The sequence below is a fragment of the Acinonyx jubatus genome, chromosome D4 (genome assembly GCF_027475565.1).
Source record: "Acinonyx jubatus isolate Ajub_Pintada_27869175 chromosome D4, VMU_Ajub_asm_v1.0, whole genome shotgun sequence".
Taxonomy (NCBI): Eukaryota; Metazoa; Chordata; class Mammalia; order Carnivora; family Felidae; genus Acinonyx; species Acinonyx jubatus.
Genome location: NC_069391.1, coordinates 4,129,527 through 4,148,586, shown reverse-complemented (window position 1 = coordinate 4,148,586; position 19,060 = coordinate 4,129,527). Strand labels below are relative to the sequence as shown.

The 19,060-nt window shown below is 56.6% G+C and overlaps 1 protein-coding gene across 1 annotated transcript in view; it reads left to right on the top strand.

Moving 5' to 3' along the window:
* Nucleotides 1-19,060, top strand: part of CFAP77 (cilia and flagella associated protein 77) — a 131,409-nt gene that overhangs the window by 89,625 nt on the left and 22,724 nt on the right. The window contains exons 4-5 of the mRNA XM_015083495.3: nt 9,602-9,707; nt 13,573-13,674. Coding sequence (XP_014938981.3) covers nt 9,602-9,707; nt 13,573-13,674 — 208 coding nt within the window. The remainder of the gene's footprint in view (nt 1-9,601; nt 9,708-13,572; nt 13,675-19,060) is intronic.

Genomic DNA, 19,060 nt, shown 5'->3' with positions numbered 1-19,060 from the left:
TGGAGTATCAATCGCGGAGCCGCAGAGATAGATCGGGTTGAACTAATTTGAAGTTTCTCGCAGGCCCACCCCGAGCCGGGCTGACTGCGTTTCATTTTATTCCCCATTTTCCGCTTTATTAGACTGAGTTTTGACACGGTTTTGTTGTTGGCGGAAACGTCAGGGCGGCGGGGGCGACTTCCCTGAGAGGTTCCTGCCGGGTCGGGGGCGAACAGCTCGTCGCTGATGGGCACTGCTCAGACGCGGCGGGAATCCTCGGGACCACCCGTGAAGGCCTGACGTTCCGGGGACGGGGCCACCAAGGCTCAGGACCCACCGGCCTTCTCTGCGCAGAGGGGACACCCTCCGGGGCGGCAAGGGGTAGGAAAGCCATCAGGCACCCATCAGGCCGCCCGGAAAGGCCACGGGACAGCGACGAGTGGATCGCGTGGACCCGCCTTGGGGTCACTGAGCGCACGGCCCAACCTTAAGGGGGCAGGCTCTTTAGAGCCCGGATGGAGAACCTGGACGGGGGCCCCCAGCTCTGGCACCTGGCCGCTCCCTGTCAGCGAGCAAACCCGGGCAAGTTGCCTGATTTATCCGAGCCTCACTTTCCCCAGGTGAAAGCGGGAACGTTCTTCCTCCCTTTCCGAGTCCTGAGGGATCAGTGGGAATGCGGCTGGAGTGCTCAGTGGCGGGCCTGGTATAGTACGTGCTCATTAAAACCGGAGGTGTTTCTGAATTGTCGTCTTCCGATGCCCAGTGCGGGGCCAGGAGGCACGGTGCCGGCCTGATCTGATTCCCTGGCCTTGTTCATGCCAACCCCCGACCCCTCTGTCCAGAGCCTCCCTGCTTCACTTCAGCTACCTTCTACTCATCCTCAAAGATCCAGCAAAAGGCTCAGAGAGGGAGCGTCCGACTCTTGACTTCGGCTCGGGTCATGATCTCACGGTTGGTGGGTTTGAGCCCCGTGTGGGGCTCCAGGCTGGCAGCATGGAACCTGCTTGGAATTCTCTCTCTCCCTCTCTCTCTCTCTCTCTCTGCCCCTCCCGCCCTCAAAATCAATAAAGAAACTTAAAAAAAAAAAAAAAAAAAGGCTCAGAGAGCCAGAGAGGACTTTCCTCCTCTCACGCCCTTGCTGAGTTTAAGTTGCTCTGAGCTCCAATTGGCTCTTAGGGCCGCAGAGCCCACGGGCCCCCCACACAAATGCCATCCTCACTGGCTGCGTGGTCTTGGGCGAGACAGTGACCTTCTCGGAGCCTCAGATTTCCCACCTTGAAACAGGAATAGCAGCATCTGTCTCTAGAGGGGTCGTGCTGAGGATTGAAGCCGCAGGCAGAAGTGGGGGCTGTGATGATTGTCGTTACTTTTGCTGCGTGTCGTGTCCCTGCCTTTCGGAGAGGGGATGGCCCTCTCTGCTCGTTAGTGGAGCCCACTCGTGCTTCTGGCTGGGTCAAGTGGATGAACGGACAAAGGAGTCAGCGAACGCAGGGCTGAGATCTCATTCGTGGGATGTGTAGTCCTTCCTCCCCTGCAGTGGTCTTGGGTCCTCAAACCTACCCCCGCGGCAACAGTTGTGAAGCGTGGCTGTCGCCGCGCCTCTCCCTCTCTCCTCTCGCTCAGGAACCATCCATGGCTCCCTAGTACCTTCACAAAGACCTTCCTCTGTTATGACTCCTGCCTTGGCTATTTCCTCCCCAGTCTGTCGCCTTAGTTTTTTTCTTTTTAAAAATTTTTTTTTAGTGTTTCCTTTTCAAACAGCTTTATTGGGGTGTAATTTATGGATACTGAGATGGCTCAGGTGCCCATTGGATGAATTTTGACAACACAGCTGGACGCGGGGTGCCCGGTTGGCTCAGTCGGTACGGCATCTAACTCTTGATCTCGGGGGTCGTGAGTTCGAGCCCCACGTTGGGTGTAAGGACCACTTAAAAAAAGCATATACGCCTGGGTGTTCAGTGAAACTTCATCACATTTCCATGACCTCCCCAGTCCCCGGAACCCCTTTCCCTGCTTCCAGGAGGACCCCGCTGGGGCCAGGCCCCCTGGGTCCGCTCTCTGTCTGCAGGCGGGCCCCTGGCAGACCCCTTCAGCCTCTGCGCAAATCGATTGGCATTTCCTCGGCTGTAGCCGGAGGGCAGGGGTCCGGGCTTTGCTGGCGGAATGTGCTGTGTGACCCTGGATCAGCCATTTGACCTCTCTGGGTGCGGGCGTCCCCACTCCCACCTTTCCCGGCTCATTTAGTGAGGATAAATAATTAAGACCTTCTGTGGGCACCCCCTCCAGCTTCTGAAAAGAGAGCTGCAGATAGGGTATAGCTGTAATTGTGACCACAGGGGCTCTCAGCCTGTGGCAAAAATCATTCATTTTGGGGCGGAAAAAACGCCTTTTGTTATTATGATTATAAAGAACCACATTGACTTTTAAAAAAGGCTGAGCATGTTTTCAAGTAGCAGCAAAAAGCAGTCGCAGAAGAAAACGAGGAAAATAGCTCCTTACGATGCACCCTCGAAGGGTCAGGGACCCCGGAGAATGCTGGAACTGCCTCACAGCCCGGGCACCGCTGGGCCCTTGGCAGCCGCCTTCCGGTCCCCCGAGGCTGCTCGTGGGGAGTTCTGGTGTCATGGCCTCAGGGGATGGGGGGTGGGCTTGGACCCGTCACCCCCATTACTGGCTGTGTGGCCCTGGCTGGGTCACCTAACCTCTCAAACTTGGAATTCCTTCCTTCCTTCCTTCCTTCCTTCCTTCCTTCCTTCCTTCCTTCCTTCCTTCCTTCCCTCCCTCCCTCCCTCCTTCCCTCCCTCCTTCCTTCCTTCCTTCCCTCCCTCCCTCCTGCCCTCCTTCCCTCCTTCCTTCCTTCCTTCCCTCTCTCCCTCCTTCCTTCCTTCCTTCCTTCCTTCCTTCCTTCCTTCCCTCCCTCCCTCCTTCCCTCCCTCCTTCCCTCCCTCCTTCCTTCCTTCCTTCCCCCTTCCTTCCTTCCTTCCTTCCTTCCTTCCTTCCCTACCTCCTTCCTTCCTTCCTTCTTTCCTTCCTTCCTTCCTTCCTTCCTTCCCTCCCTCCCTCCTTCCCTCCCTCCCTCCTTCCCTCCCTCCCTCCTTCCTTCCTTTCCTCCCTCCCTCCCTCCCCTCCCCTTCCCTCCCCTCCCCTCCTCCCTCCCTTCCTTTCTTGTCTTTTCTATATTATTCATTGCACAAGAGTCCCATAAGCAGTAAGTCGACTGCCCCACCCCCTGTGCCTGCCGCCAGCCCCGCACCCTTCCAGGCTTTTCTCCACCTGTCCACACCTGTGTGGATGTACATGGACGTGTATGCATGCCTCTTTCTCCCCCGACTTGTGTTTTTACACTTCCCGTAGGTCTCGGAGATCTTCCCGGGTCATTACACATGCGGCCGCCTCATCCTTTTTGGCAGCTATGTAATATTTCCTAATAAAGATGCCGATAGTTCTACTAATGTGACCAGCGCAGGCAACAAGTGGGAGCCGCAGGGGAACTCTGGAATGTCCATGTCGTGTTCAGACTCCGAGGGTCAACTTCTCCCCCGCCCGGCTCCTTTTCCCGCTGAGATCCCAGACATCCTAGGCTTTTCTGCTCACGTCCAGCACAAAAGACCATTTCCGGGCGCCGGTTAAGATGTCCAGCCAAGCGTAGTAATCCAGACTTCTGGCTTCGCTGGGAGAAAAGTTTCTTCCCTCCCCGCCCTACCCCGGAAGCTCAGTGGGAAGGGGCAGGGGTTGAGCTGTGCCCTGAGTGACCCACCCCCCTACCCCTAGGCCCCAGGGTGGGCAGAGGGCTGACGTCAGGGCCTCTGGTTATTAACACATGGCCCGATTTGGCCTGGGAATATCTCACTTCTCATTCTCTCTTCTGCTGTTACAAGTGAGACCGATCGACGGCGTCTACGTTCTCCTTGTCTCAGTTTGGGGTGATAAAATGATCTGAAGCGTTTATTTATTTATTTATCTTTTTATTTGGAGAGAGACAGAGACAGCGTGAGCAGGGGAGGGGCAGAGAGAGAGGGAGAGAGAGAGAATCCCAAGCAGACTCCTAGCTGCCAGCACAGAGCCTGTCATGAGGCTCAAACTCACGAACCGTGAGATCATGACCTGAGCCAAAACCAAGAGTCGGATGCTTAACTGATTGAGCCCCCCAGGTGCCCCATGATTTGGGAAACTTTTTTATGCAAAGTCTGAAAAGCCTTGGAATATTGTTGATAGCAAAGCTGTGAGAGCCCGAAGACCGGGCCCAGTGCTCACAGCTCTCTTGATGTTTTAGGCACTTCAGTCAACCTTGAGGTTTTAAACTTTTTTTTTAATGTGTATTTATTTTTGAGAGAAAGACGGAGCACAAGCAGGGGAGGGGCAGAGAGAGAGGGAGACACAGAATCCGAAGCAGCTCCGGGCTCCGAGCTGTCAGCACAGAGCCCGACGCGGGGCTCGAACTCACAAACTGTGAGATCACGACCTGAGCTGAAGTCTGGCGCTTAACCAACTGAGCCACCCAGGCACCCCATGGTCTTTTCATCTTCTTGAGAGGACCTTCCACGAGCCAAAGTTCTTCGTTTTGAGGGGGTCCCATTTATAATTTTGTTTTCTCTTACGGATCATGCTTTTGATGCCAAGTCCAAGAACCCCGCACCAAGCGTGGCCCGAGCTCCTGACAATTTCCTCCTACGCGTTCTTCAGAAAGTTTTATCGGTTTACAGTGAAATCCACGATCCATTTTGAGTTAATTCTTGCAGAAGGTATGAGACTTAGGTGGAGGGTTGTTTTGTGGGCTTTTGCCCACAACGTCCGGTTGTTTCCACGCTATTTGTTTAAAAAGACCTCTCTTCCTCCACTGAGAGGCAATTTCCGGGGCGCCTGGGTGGCTCAGTCGGTTGAGCGTCCGACTTCGGCTCGGGTCATGATCTCACGGTTTGTGGGTTCGAGCCCCCCGTCGGGCTCTGCGCTGACAGCTCGGAGCCCGGAGCCTGCTTCGGACTCTGTGTCTCCCTCTCTGCCCCTCCCCTGCTCTCTGTCTCCCTCTCAAAAATAAAAAAATAAAAAATAAATGTTAAAGACTTAAAAAAAGAGAAAGGCACCATCAATTTACTGCCTTTATCCTTATACCTCCTATCTAAGCCTAACTTCTAGTACCCCGAGCTGTGAAAAGGTGTATCTCCTGGCATCGTGCCCGATCTTTCTTTCTCTGACTCGCCTCCCTTCTTTTCTTCAACGCCACAAACAGTTACTGGGAGCAGTGCCACTGGACGCGAATCATTCCTGCCCTCGTGGTGCTGGCCTTCAGTGGCCGAGGCCGGTCACAAACCCTCGAACCTATGAACCGGTGCGCTTGTGCGAGGGAGGGGACCCGGCGAGGGCCGACCAAGGCCGGGCTGTCGCCCAAGGCCCCCTGAGGAGGTGACCCAACAGCTGAGCCTGGAAGGCACAGGAGAAGCTGAGCGCGTGCCAAGTGCGGGGACCCCGTGGCCCCGATCTAGGCCGACGGTGAGGGGATCCGATTTAGGTCCTGACAAGCCTCTCCGCCTTTTTATCCAAGTTAACGAGCCAGAGCGGACACGGCCCGAACCTGCTCCCCCAGCCAGCCAGGCTGGGGCCGCCAGGGGCCCCCGAACCAGTCTCTGGCTCCGAGCCCCTCCCTGCCTCTTTCGCAGGTAATAACCACTGGCCGGAGGAGGACGATGACACAAAGCCGGTCAGCCCGGGCTGCGGGCGGGCCTCGAAGGAGGCTCTCGGTGATGTATGCAGTGGGGGCTGCTGGGAAGATAGCTCTTCTGCTGTGAATGGCCTCTTGGGGTAGATACTGGGAGATTACGCATCTCGTGTCATTAGAAAGCACGGCCATAAATTAGGCGGCTCAGAAGCATGGGGCGTGTAATAATTAAGCAATAAAAGTCACCACAGGGGTAAAGGAAACGGAAAACAAAGAGCCACTGTTTGTAGACACACTGGTGGCTGCTCTGTAAAGAGACCTCTGAGCTCGAGTGGCATTTCAAAGCCGCTGAACCTCTGCTCAGATAGAGCCCCCGCTCGGTCCAGTCGCAAGGAGGTCTGTGTACTGGGGAGTGAGGTTACACCAGGAAAACAGACGGACGGGGGTGGGTGGGTGGCTGGGTGGGGATTTAGGGCCCGGGCCCAACTCTGTAACCACCTCCGGGGCCCCCAAATCCCAAACCTGGAGGGGCCCCACGGGGAGTGGAGCTGGTCGGGTAAAGAGGCAATAGGGCAGGGAGAGGGGTGCGGTCAGGCGACACGAGATACTCCCCTCCAGCCAATCGTTGCCACGCAAACAGACGGGCCGCGTGGTCAGAACTCACCCATTTCCAAGACAGTCTTGAAGGCTGGTTTATTGTGTAAAATTTCCCAACGTTGACATGTCGACCATACTTTCAAAGGTACTTTCAAAGGACTGCCGTGCAAACCAAATCAAACACCAAGCCACAGAGGCTTGAGGTTTGCCGTCTTGGGCCCTTGGCCGCACGATCCTGCGGTGGGGGGGAGCAGGGGTGGTGGGGGAAATCTCTTCTTGATGCTTCCATTTCTGCAGCCCCTGGGCTGTGGGAAGATCGGAGCCTTTCCGGGGTGCTTGCATTTTCAGAAGTGCAAGGGGGCGGGGCGCCTGGGGGCTCCGTCGGTTAAGCGACTGACTTCGGCTCAGGTCACGATCTCGCGGTCCGTGAGTTCGAGCCCCACGTCAGGCTGTGTGCTGACCGCTCGGAGCCTGGAGCCTGCTTCCGATTCTGTGTCTCCCTCTCTCTTTGCCCCTCCCCTGCTCATGCTCTGTCTCTCTCCGTCTCAAAAATAAATAAAAACATTAAAAAAAATTAATGAAAAAAGTGCAAGGAGGCAAGCCGTGGATCCTCCCCCCAGACAAAATGTCTATACGCACCGGCTCAGAAATTACTGACCACAGCTTCTTGGGACTTAGGGGGCTAAGACTTCAGCCTTGAAGTGTGGGTCCTGGACCGCAGCACCTGCGGCCACTCCAGACCTACTGATCCAGAACGTGCCTGTAACAAGAGCCCCCAGTGATCCAGGCGCACAGGACAACGTCCAGAACGCTGCTCTGTGGTTCCTTCAGCAGTAAAAAACCCCTGTGATTTCTAGTCTTGGGACCCACTAGACACCACTCGTCATCCGCACAGCAGTCTCTGGTGGTGTTTCCAAGGGTGAGCTGAGGAACCCCTGAGTATTAGTTCCCCGGGGCTGCCATGAGCATTTACACATTTATGAATCTCATCTCGAGATCCTAACTACCTCTGCAAAAGCCCTCTGTCCAAATAAAGTCATAGTCACGGTTGCTGGGGATTAGGATGGAAACACATCACTTTGAGGGCCACTACTCAGCCCTCGTCACCCGCATCAGAACTATTTCCTGTATCTGCTAAAAATGCGATTTCTTGCTACTTCCCCCACCTCTGGGTTCAGAACCTCTGGGAATTGGGCCCAGGTGATTCTTTTTTTTTTTTTTTTAATGTTTATTTATTTATTTTTGAGAGAGAGAGAGAGAGAGAGAGAGAGAGAGAGAGAGAGAGAGAGAGAATCCCAACCAGCCTCCACTAGACGCAGAGCCCAACAGAGGGCTCGAACTCACGAACGGCAAGACAACGCCCTGAGCCCAGATCAAGAGTCAGGCACGTAACCAACTGAGCCACCCAGGTGCCCCTGGGCCCAGGGGACTCTTATGCACCAAAAAATCTGAGATTCTCTGGCCCAGGGAAACGGAATTATCAGCTCAGACGTGAGAGGTAGAAAAGCTGGCCAGGATTGTTCACCATCAAAAGGAAGGTCAGAAAGTCATGACGGGGAAAGCAATGAGCGGGACTCACTCTTTCTTCTTCTTTTTCTCTTTTTACCTATGATGAAAAATTTCCAACATACACCAAAGCATAGCCAATAGTGTAATACAGCCCCATGATCCGCTCTCGTCACACAGGTTCAACCATCATCCGTACAGCCTGCCATCCGTGTTGACCTTTTCACTTTATTTTTGTAATGGATTCTATTTTTTGTGGAAGTTCCTCTTTATTTAATTTTTAAAGTTTATTTATTTGTTTTGAGAGAGGGAGAGAGGGAATCCCAAGCAGGGTCCTCACCGTCATGCAGAGCCGGTCATGAGGCTCGAACTCACGAACCGTGAGATCACGACCTGAGCTGAAATCGGGAGTCGGACGCTTAACAGACGGAGCCACCCAGGCACCCCTGGAGGTTCCCTTAAAAAAAATTTTTTTTAACGTTTATTTATTATTGAGAGACAGAGACAGAGCATGAGCAGGGGAGGGGCAGAGAGAGAGGGAGACACAGAATCCCAAGCAGGCTCCAGGCTCCGAGCTGTCAGCGCAGAGCCCGACGCGGGGCTCGAACCCACGGACCGCGAGATCATGACCTGAGCTGAAGTCGGACGCCCAACCGACTGAGCCACCCAGGTGCCCCCGGAGGTTCCTTTTTAAAGCAAATTGTAAACAACATGCTATTCCACCCGGATGCACGTCCAACAGAAACAATAACTCCCGAACCTCAGCGAGTGGTTCCCTAAAAACCGCTTTCCGCGGGTGGCTAGTGCCCCGAAGAAACGAACTTTCCATTGTACTTAATTTTAACGAATTTAAATTCAAATTCTGAAACCGAACCTTTCGAACACCCGACGAGTATTTTTAAAGGTTTATACGTTGACACGATAACATTTGGAAGGGATTAGATTGCTAAAATATATTCAGAAAACTAACGCCACCTGGTATGTTTTTCATCTTGTTACCGGAAAACTTTCAATTGCGTGGGACTGGCGTCATGTTTCTGTTTGACGGTGCTTGTCTGGAAGTTTGACTACCTTCAGGGTCACTTTGGTTTCATGCTCCCAGAGAATGGCTGGCGGACGGTACTGGGTACCTCCTGTTGTGTCATTTCTGGCACATGTCCCTTTGTCACTTTCAGTGATGGTAAGATTGATCGTTTGGGTGAATTCTATGTATATCTTACCACAATTAAAAAAAAAGGTCATTGGGGCGCCTGGGTGGCTCGGCTGAGTATCTGACTCTTGATTTCTGCTCAGGTCATGATCTCACAGCTCGTGAGTTCGAGCCCCGCGTCGGGCTCTGTGCGGACAGCTCGGAGCCCGGAGCCTGCTTCCGATTCTGTGTCTCCCTCTCTCTCTGCCCCTCCCCCCCTTGCACTCTGTCTCTCAAAAATAAACATTAAAAAAATTAAAGAGAAAAATTGAAGAAGGAAAGAACAGGGCTCAATTGTGAACAGAGCACGGGTGGGGCTTTATAGCTGGGGAGCAGGGTGTGGGGGTCAGGGGAAGAAAGGTGCTAAGGGGACACATCCAGGACGCTGCTGAAGCCACCTGGCGGGATTCTTGGTGAGGGCAGGCCAAGGTGATCAGATACGAAGGCAGGGACGGGGTAGGGGACTGATTCACAGACTCTTTATGAAGAATGGCTTCAGCAGCCCAAGGACCAGGCCTCGTTGAAAACAGGGCTCCAGGAAGCCTGTCTAGAGGGTCTCTGTCACCGTGTCCCAGCCCGCAGCCCCGAAGGTCAGGTGGGCGCCCTCGGTGGAGAGAAAGCAGAGGAGACCGCTGGCCTTCCCAGACCTCAAGCCTGCCTGTCCTCTCTCCCTGCAGGCCTTCTACCCCTTTCTTTGACCTGCTGCAGCACCGGTGTCAGCAGCTCTGGGCGCAGGAACAAAAGGCCACCCAGAAAGCCAGCAAACTGGAGAAAAAGCACAAGGTAAGTGCACCCCCCGGAGTGGCGAGGCCCCTGTTGGGCCGGGAGCAGAGGGAGGGGCTGGCCCGGCAAAGCTTCGAGATGGACATTCGTGCACCTTTGTCACTGGGGTCTGGGGGGGTGGGAGTCAAGCCGCCTGGCGACATTGGCTGCAGGGATCTTGGTGACGGTCACGCCCAAGCCCTGAGAGTGGAAGGTTCTGGCCCCGGCCCTGCCTCTGACACAGCAGCAGAACCGGGTCTCCCGACTCCCAGCGGGGGAACTCCTTCCACCAAACCTCCCCACGGCTTTGCGCGTCGGGAGATCTGATTTCGAACGAATCTGGCAGAAATGCGCCCAGTCTTACCCGTAAAGAAAAGGCTAATAAGGCAGGATGCCATAAAGAGCACATTTTACTACTCTTTAGGAATACGCTTTGGGGGCCGTGTGGCTGGCTCAGTCGGAAGAGTGTGCGACTCTTGATCTCGGGGTTGTGAGTTCGATCCCCACGTTGGGGGTCGGGATTACTTAAATACATAATTGTTTTTTTAAAAAAAGAATACAGTTTGTTTCACGTGAAGCTGACGAATAGGCCACACGCTAGACCCCTTCCCGTACATCACGTACCTCGTTTCATTGATGTTTCACAAAAGTCCCTGACGTGGGTGTCATTCCTGCTTCCTGGGCATGCAAATTGAGCCCCAGGGAGGCGGTGCCCGCGCAGGGAAACTGAGGCTGAGGACAGAACTGTGCCCTAACGCTGCCGGTGGCTAACGGTGTGTGAGCTGCAGCCGATCCAGGCTGATGTTCGCGCAGCGCTACACAGATGTCATTAGAAACGCGACCTTAGTGTCTCCGGTTGTTACAGCAATCGCGGCCAGTCCGGTCCCTACGCCCAGCTCGGTGCAGACAGCCGGGCCGAGCGCACACCTGTGTTCCTGCGTCCTCTCTCCTGAGCAGCCCGTGAGGCTGGGCTCTCTGTGTGGGGAAACTTAGGCTCCGAGGGATTGAGAGCCAGGCCTGGACCTGGGTGTGTCCAGCCCCAGAGTCTCGGCTTTTTTTTTTTTTAATTAAAAAAAAATTTGTTTAATGTTTATTTTTGAGAGAGAGAAAGAGAATGAGACAGCTCATGAGTAGGGGAGGGACAGAGAGAGAGGGAGACACAGAACCCGAAGCAGGCTCCAGGCTCTGAGCTGTCGGCACAGAGCCCGACGTGGGACTCGAACTCACGAACCGTGAGATCATGACCCCAGCCGAAGTCGGACGCTTCACCGACTGGGCCACCCAGGTGCCCCTTAATTTTTTTTTTAATGTTCATTTGCTTTTGAGAGAGAGAGAGACAGACCGAGCACGAGCAGGGGAGGGGCAGAGAGACAGGGAAACGCAGAATCCCAAGCAGGCTCCAGGCTCTGGGCTGTCAGCGCAGAGCCCCACGCGGGGCTCGAAGGCATGAACCACACGATCATGACCTGAGCAGAAGTCGGACGCTCAACCGACTGCCGGCTCCTTTGATGGCAAGGTCCTGCTCTTGCTGATTAAGGGAGTGCCCATCACGGAGTTCAGCAACGGGGCAAAGATGTTCTAGAACCGACCTGGGGACTGGAAGAGTCTTACCAAGGATTCTGGCGTCTTCAGGCCAGGCCAGGAGAGGCACCGAGGGACAGAGGGCGCCAGTCTCCCCAGCCCTGTGGCGGGCTGCCAGGGCCCCTCCCGCGCTGTTCTTGTCATCGGTAGAGTAAGAGACACCAGCTCATTAAAAAGCAGAATGCCGTAATAACATTTTAAAAGCAGCCCATGACTAGTTTATTCGTTAATGGCTCAAGAAAAGAGTCAACGTACTATGGTAACGACCGGTTTCAGAGGGAGCCCTGCCATGACAAACTGCTTTATAGCTCCAATTTGGTCGTGGTTTTTAATTAGCGGCAATTTCACGGCAACTCAGAGTGTTGCGAATCCGTGGCAAACCAAGCTCCCGTCGTCTGACTCTAGAGACGGCCCGTGGCCAGTGCCCCTCCTTGTTCAGCAGAGCACCCCACTAATGCGACGGCTCCACCCCAAGCACTGGTGGGGACCTGGGGTGCTCCGGGGCCGAGGGTCCAAGTTCCCTCACTGGGCAAAAAAGACCCTTAGTCGGAGGGTCCCGGTCCCCTCACTGGGCAAAAAATCAGTCAGCTCAGATGAGGGCCCGCCATGCCGTGCCTGGTGCATAGAAGGCACTCGGAAAACACTTGTGGAAACAGCCCCAGGGTTCTCTTCCTGTTCCAAGGATCTCTTGCTGTACGTTGTCTAACAACCGGCTGTGAACACCCAGATCGACAAACCCTCGGGCTGCTGTCGGGGTTGATAAACCATGTATTGGGGTGGGGTGACAAGATGGCTGGTCTGGGAGGCCAAGTTACCGCCATCCGAGGGGAAGCCTGTCTCCCTCCAGCACCTAAGGATGTCCTGGGGTTTTGATGGCGGTCACCTCCAACGAAATTCTCGGCAACAGCTTCCGTTTTAGCGGGTCATCATCCTGGCCCCTCTACTCAAAGCTGAACTCAGCACGTTCTACAACTGACCCTGTCTGCCTGGCATCAGTGACCCGTTTCCAGAGGAGACCCTTTTCCATTTAGAAAGGTGCAGCGGGGTGCCTGCGTCCCTCCGATTCTGAAGGCCGGCTCAGTCGCTCCTGGCTGGACAGCCTCTCTGCTTTGGTCTGCAGATACTTTCAGAACCGTTCTAGAAGGCGGAGAAGGCAGCCGATCCAAAGGGCGTCTACGTTATCCACCGACACGTTCGATTAAAGTATTACAAATCGTTGACAAAATACACCGGTAAACGGGGTTCGGTGGGGTGGTGGCATCTCCCGCGACATCCGGCTTTGCTTTTATCGTCTGTCGGCCGCACCTGTCATGCGCCTCACGTCACAGCCGCGGATCGGCTGCGGTAGGAGCGGAAAGTTCATCAGATTCTGCCATCAGAACAGACGGGACGCGGCGCTGGTGGCCCCCAGGGCAGATCTGGACTTTGCGGGCCTGGAAATTTCTACACGTTGGAGGTCCTACTCAAGGGGAGTGGGAGATACCAGCTTCCAGTTACGAGACGAGCGACTCGCGGGCAGAAAAGAGACAGCACCGGGGATACGGTCAGTGCCGCGGTGATAGCGTGTGGTGCCAGACGGAAGCCGCCCTCGTGGCGAGCACTTGTCACATCTCTGTGTTGTACACCCGAAACCAACCTAACATCGTGTGTCACCTGGACTTCAATTAAAAAAAAAAAAAAAAAAAGAGGGGCACCTGGGTGGCTCAGTCGGTGAAGCGTCCGACTTCGGCTCGGGTCACGATCTCATAGTTCGTGGGTTCGAGCCCCGCGTCGGGCTCTGTGCTGACAGCTCGGAGCCCGGAGCCTGCTTCGGAATCTGCGTCTCCCTCTGTCTCTGCCCCTCCCCCACTCATGCTCGCTCGCTCTCTCAAAAATAAATAAAAACAGGTTTTAAAAAATTTTTTTAAAAAGGAAAGGAAAGAAAAAGTGCACAAAACATATTAGTGTAACAAGTCTTAGAGAAACAGAGCCCGCGAGTGAGCCCCTCCAGGGCCTTAGTGGGGACCCTGTCCCACGAGGGTCCCCAGAGCTCACGCCGTGGCAGGTCACGGGAAGTTTACCTCCGCACGAAGCAGCCCCGCCAGTTTTAGGGCCAAAGCAGAAAATCAGAACAACACGCTCGTGGCCCCCAGCGGTCCCACAGTCCACTGAGCAGAGCAGGTGCCGTGAAGTCAGACTGGGAGGACCGTGATCCGGGGGTCTGCAGCACAAGGAATGCCAGCCCTCTGCCCTCGCCCCCCACCCCGTCCTCACAGCCCGCGCTGCTCCAGGTAAGCACCCAGTTCCGCATCTCTCCGGCCTGCAGGTGGTCCTGGGGAAGCTGTATGAGACCCGGAGCAGTCAGCTGCGAAAGTACAAGCCGCCCGTGAAGCTGGACGCCCTCTGGCATATGCCTCAATTCCAGAAGGTCAGTCTCACCTCCACCTGCCCCTTCCCGCCCGGAGGGCGGATGCCCCTCACTTTGGCGGGTCCTCACCTGTCTCCTAGGCAGTGAGAGTCTGTGGGCTTCTAACCACTGATTGGCATAATAATAGCGACTATTATATATATATTTTTTTTTTATATATAATTTTTTTAAGTTTATTTAATTATTTTGAGAGAGAGAGAGTGGGGAGCGTGGAGGGGCAGAGAAAGAGGGAGACAGAGAATCCCAAGCAGGTTCCTCCCTGTCGGCGCAGGGCCTGACGCGGGGCTCGAACCCAAGAACCGTGAGATCCTGACCTGAGCTGAAATCGTTCTGCAGACAGGGGGCACGGCCAACGTGGGCTTAAGCGGCAGGCCTTGCGCTGGACCCGGGCCGTCTGACCATAGAGCCTGGCTGTCTGCCCACCACACTGGACACTGTCCGGGCCAAACCTCCCCCCCCCCCCCCCCCCCACCGATGGGGTCGTTGACCCACCACATCCTGCACTGGGGACTTGAGGGGGAGGACGGCCCCTCACCACCGGCGCTAAACCCCCCAGCAAGGTGGCGTCCGTCCCTGGGGGGAGGAGAGCAAACGTCCACTAGGGGCTGACATAAGGGGGTGACACACACCCAGAATGATCTAGCACCCGCCGTGCTCCCGCCTCTGAACTGAACTGGGGTTCGCTAGGCCACGTGGCCCTGTCACACCCAGAGGGGGATTCATCTTCCGAGTCTTTTAGCAGGGGAAGAGAACGTGAGGGCCGGGGGCATTGTCCACAGGAGAGTTGGGGACAGCAGCTTCCGAGTGGCAGGGGAGCTGGCCATGCCCAACTCGGGCCCCGCGCGAGCCTTTCTGGGGAGCCACAGGGACACGCGCGGCCCCAGGAAGACAGCTGGACAAAGCCACGTTTCTGGCCAGCCCAGGCCACCCGCGGCATTGACTTAAACTGCAATTTAGACAATGAAGGGGCCAGTGGCTTCCTGAGCCTAATGCAATCGAACAGGCTGCTGAGTTCCGCGGAGAAGCCTGCCTGCCCCCCGACGCGGCCTCTTGCGTCCTGCCCAAGTGGCCTCCGTCAGCACATGTCAGTGACCATCCGCCCGCAGCCCGTCAGCCCACGCCGCCCCGCACTCAAACACGACCGGCCGCTGAGAGGGAGATGCCCTGCCCGCGTCGCTTTGTGTGTGGCTTCCCCGGCCTGGCCTGGCCGCGCGGCTCAGCTCTGGTTCCTCCGTCTCCCCCAACCTCCTGCCTGTCTAGCCACATTTCGCCCCTACTTCTCTCTCCACAGCCTCCGCCCCAGCCCCTCCTTCTGTTGTTTGTCCCCCTTTGCTCTTTCTGCTCTGATTTTCTCTCTGATTTGCCCTGGGATGCTGCCCCAGGGAGGGACGGGGACCCAGGGCTCCACGGACACGAGACCACCCCCCCCCCCCCCCCACCGCAAACGTCACTCAGCATCAACCCCCAGCCCCTCGGCTCCGATTTGGAATCTGCCCGTCGCCTCGAGGCGGTAGACAAAGGAGGGCTCAGGCGGTCTTGGCCCAGCGGAGCAAGGAAGGGGCCTCCCCCCAGCCCCTCCCCGCGAGGCTTCCGCGTCGGGGGCGGGTGTGGCGCGCCAGTGTCCCCGCGGTGCCCGGCCCGGGGTGGGTGTGCAAGCACAGAAGCAAACGAACAAGTTTCTGCTTTCAAGAGAGGGGACTGGGCTGAGCCGTCCTTCCGTTCTAGACTGTTGTTGTGAAACACGGGCGGGAACCACGGGAGGCATCCTGTGATGGTGCCCTTTTGCTCGGGGCCCCACCTCGTGCCAAGTCACGTTCACGGCTTAGTACGCCTCATCTTCAGAACGACTGCCCCCTGACTCCTCGGGGGCACAGAGTTTGTGCTGTGCCGGGGGCACAGAGCCCCGGGGTGCACAGTGTGTTTGCCATCTTTTCGGGAACGTTCGCGGGGTTCCGGAAGTTCCTCTGGAGCAGGGCTCGTCCCTGGGCGCCGCCTTGGACAGCCCCGAAGAGTCCCCAGGCACCCCACCCCAGACTGATGCCTCTTATGGTTACAGCGCTCAGAACCCCCCCCCCCCCCGTTGGGGGAAATACCACCAACGAAAAGTATCTCGCAGAAAGGGTGTCCCCATTCCACTGATGTGGAAACTGAGGCTCAGAGGGGCGAAGGAACAGGCCCTGTTTGAAAGGGTCCCAGGTTCCATCCAGGGCTGCAGAAGCCTCCTGAGAATCCCTCCCTCGCCCTGACCGCACACCCAGCCCGTGCGTCTTCAGGACGGCAGGGCCCCTCTCTCCCCTTCACAGTATGTATCCTCACTGCAATTAATTAGTTAATTGGGCAATTAGTCGTCCATCTTCCCCAGCAAAATGTGAGCCCCCGAGGACCATGCCTGTTGTGACCCCCACCGCATCCCCAGAGCCCCGCACCCAGTGAGTGATCAGTAAAGGTGGAAAGAACGAAGGGGCAGATGAATGAATGAATGAATGAATGCCCAGCGCGGCCCTGAATGGCAGAAGAATTAAAAAGCCTTCCAGAGACCTGAGGAAGGCCCGTTCCCAGCCTGAGCCTCCCAGCGTCCCCCCCATCCCTGGCTGCCCCCCGACCGGGTCTGGGCTCAGGAGGGCCAGCGCAGGGGCAGGGGCGGTGGGGGCTACGCGGCGTCCCGCGCGAAGCCCCAGGAGGGTCTTTGTGCCTCGTGTCTGTGCCGAGCCACCGCCCCCCACCTCCCCACCCCAGCCCCATTATGAAAGGGAAAAGCGGTTCCAAAAAAGTTGAACCTGTCACAGTGATGGATAACCTAAATGGACTCTCCCTGCTCGCGAACAGATGTCGACGCTGAACCCTGTCAGAAATAATTAAACACCTTTCACACGGAAAAGCAGCAGGCAGGGGCGCCGCGGCCCGCTCCCCGGGCTGGGTCAACGCGGAGCGAGCCGGCTTCCTGCACCGGAGCGACCGCCCCCGTCCACGGGTCACCCGGGGACCCTCCCCACCCCGGTGCCACACGGGGCCCCGAGCGGCCTTGTGAGCCCCCGAGGGGACCAAGGAAAACAGAAGGAACTCCCGTCGGTGGACGTCGTCGTCAGCCGCTGGGCTGCCTGGGATCGCAGCGTTCCTCTCTGGTCCGTGCCACCAGCAATTGCCATGGATGGCCAGGGCCCAGAGAGAGGGTCAGCCCACGGCTGGCAGGTGGCCACCGGCCGGCTAGAGGCTCTCTGGGCCTCAGTTTCCTCATCTGAAAATGAGGGGTAGCATTGTTCTTTTTTTCTTTTTAATTGTTTTTAATGTTTTTATTTATTTTTGAGACAGAGACAGAGCATGAGCAGGGGAGGGGCAGAGAGAGAGAGAGGGAGACACAGAATCCGAAGCAGGCTCCGGGCTCCGAGCTGTCAGCACAGAGCCCGACGCAGGGCTCGAACCCACGGACCGCAAGATCGTGACCTGAGCCGAAGTCGGACGCTCGATTGAGTGAGCCACCCCGGCACCTCTAGCATTGTTCTTTTTTGAAGTTTATTTATTTTGAGAGAAAGCATGAGTGGGGGGGGGGGCAGAGGGAGAGAATCCCAAGCAGGCTCTACACCATCAGCACAGAGCCTGACGCGGGGCTCGAACCCACGAGCTGGCAGATCGTGACCTGAGCGGAAGTCGGATGGAGCCCCCCAGGCGTCCCGAGGGGGTAGCCTATGCTTCTGGGTCTCTTGCAGCCTAAGGCTCATGATCCCAGATTCACTGGTCAGAGAGCGGTGTGGGAGGGAGTTTGGTGGCTCTTGGTGGTGCCAGACCCCTAAACCCAGAGTGTACTGTCAGGGGAAGCCACCCAGACCCTTCGTCAGCTTCCCGTGCTGGGGGACGGGATGTGAGCTCACTCCCCCGAGTGGAGGGATCGCTGGGCTTGGAGCCAGTGCCCTCTGTGCCCCTGGCAAAGGGACTCCTGCCCTTTACCAACGTGCGGGGGACAGCCAGCAGGGAGGGAGGAGGGGGCCGCGTGCTGTGCCTGTGTGTGCACAGGACTCAGGGTCAGACACACCTGGGTCACACGGCGAGCCTGCCGCCCTGTCACCCTGTCCGAGTCCCCATTCCTTCTTCTGAAAAAGGGCCCGGCCCGATTGGAAGAGAGCACACGTACACATTTAGCAGGGCACCTGGACCCTATTAAGGTGCCAATAAATGGCCTGTGGCCTGCGGGATGGTCCTGATGATCATTCACTCGTTCACTCACTCATTCACTCACAAGTCTCGGCGAGCACCTTTTCGCCAGGCCCCGTTCTCCGTGCCGATGCCATACTGCTCTAACAGCCGCTGGCGCCCGGCAGGGGTGGGGTGGACAAGACGGACAGAGGGGTGGACAGCTAGATGGGGGAGGTCTGGAGCAGCTCCTCGCCGCCAGCGTCCGGGGTTTGCCGCCTGGAAAGGTGGGGCGGGGGACAGTCTGAATGACCGTACTCCCATCAACACAATCCTGTTCACCTGCCTCTTGCAGGTCAGGTTTTCGCGGGGAAGGGGCCAGACATCCCGGCCTGCCTGTCGGGAGGTGGGATTCTTCATAATGCCACCTTCTGCTGGCAAAAGTGACCCAGTCTGAACCGCATATCCTACGGCCACCTGATACTAAGCCAAGAAAAGCAGACGGTTTATCCCTCCTTACAAAGATAACGGCCCAAAGACAAATGTCTGGGGTGAGCGTGCCCAAGTATTTACGGCGGCGCCACTGGCGGAGGTGAAAGCCTGGATGTGCCCGTCGAAGGGCACTGAAAATAACGACTGTAGTCTATTTAATGACCACTTACTAACACCTTACTGGGGGAAGGAACCTGTGCTGTGTGACGTCATTGGGATACAGGCGCCCACACATCTGCGCAGGTGCCTGTGCTCGAGGACAGGCGTCCAGAGGGACGGGTCCCCGGGTGGCAGCGGCGGTGACCTCGGGGGCGGGGTGGGGCTAAGCTCTACTGTCTGTGATGCTCTTTTCCGCATTGGTGGAATGTTTTGCAGTGAGTACAGGGCTTTTACAAAACCAGGAAGGCCGTTGTCTTTTTTAAATGTGTCTGAAGGATGAGGACGCTACGTCTTTCCGCGGGTCCTTGTCCCCAGTGCCCAAGCGCCATTCAGCCCCGTCCTTCCGGGACCCACAGGCGCTCCGTGCTGCTGGCCACGGCGGGTTTTCCGCCGCGGGTTTCCATCAAGGGCAGAGGTCAGAAGCCAGCGCTCCCCCTCCCCCAGCAGGGAAGGCAGCTGGCTCCCCGAGTCTGCCTCTCTATGGCCAAACCCATGGCACGTAATTGGAGATTCCTAAACCCATTTTAGAGGGAGGTTTGCCCAAGCGTCCCGAGGTCACCCTTCACGGCGAACACTGCGCCTTTCCCCGGACCCGACCTGTCTTTCTTCC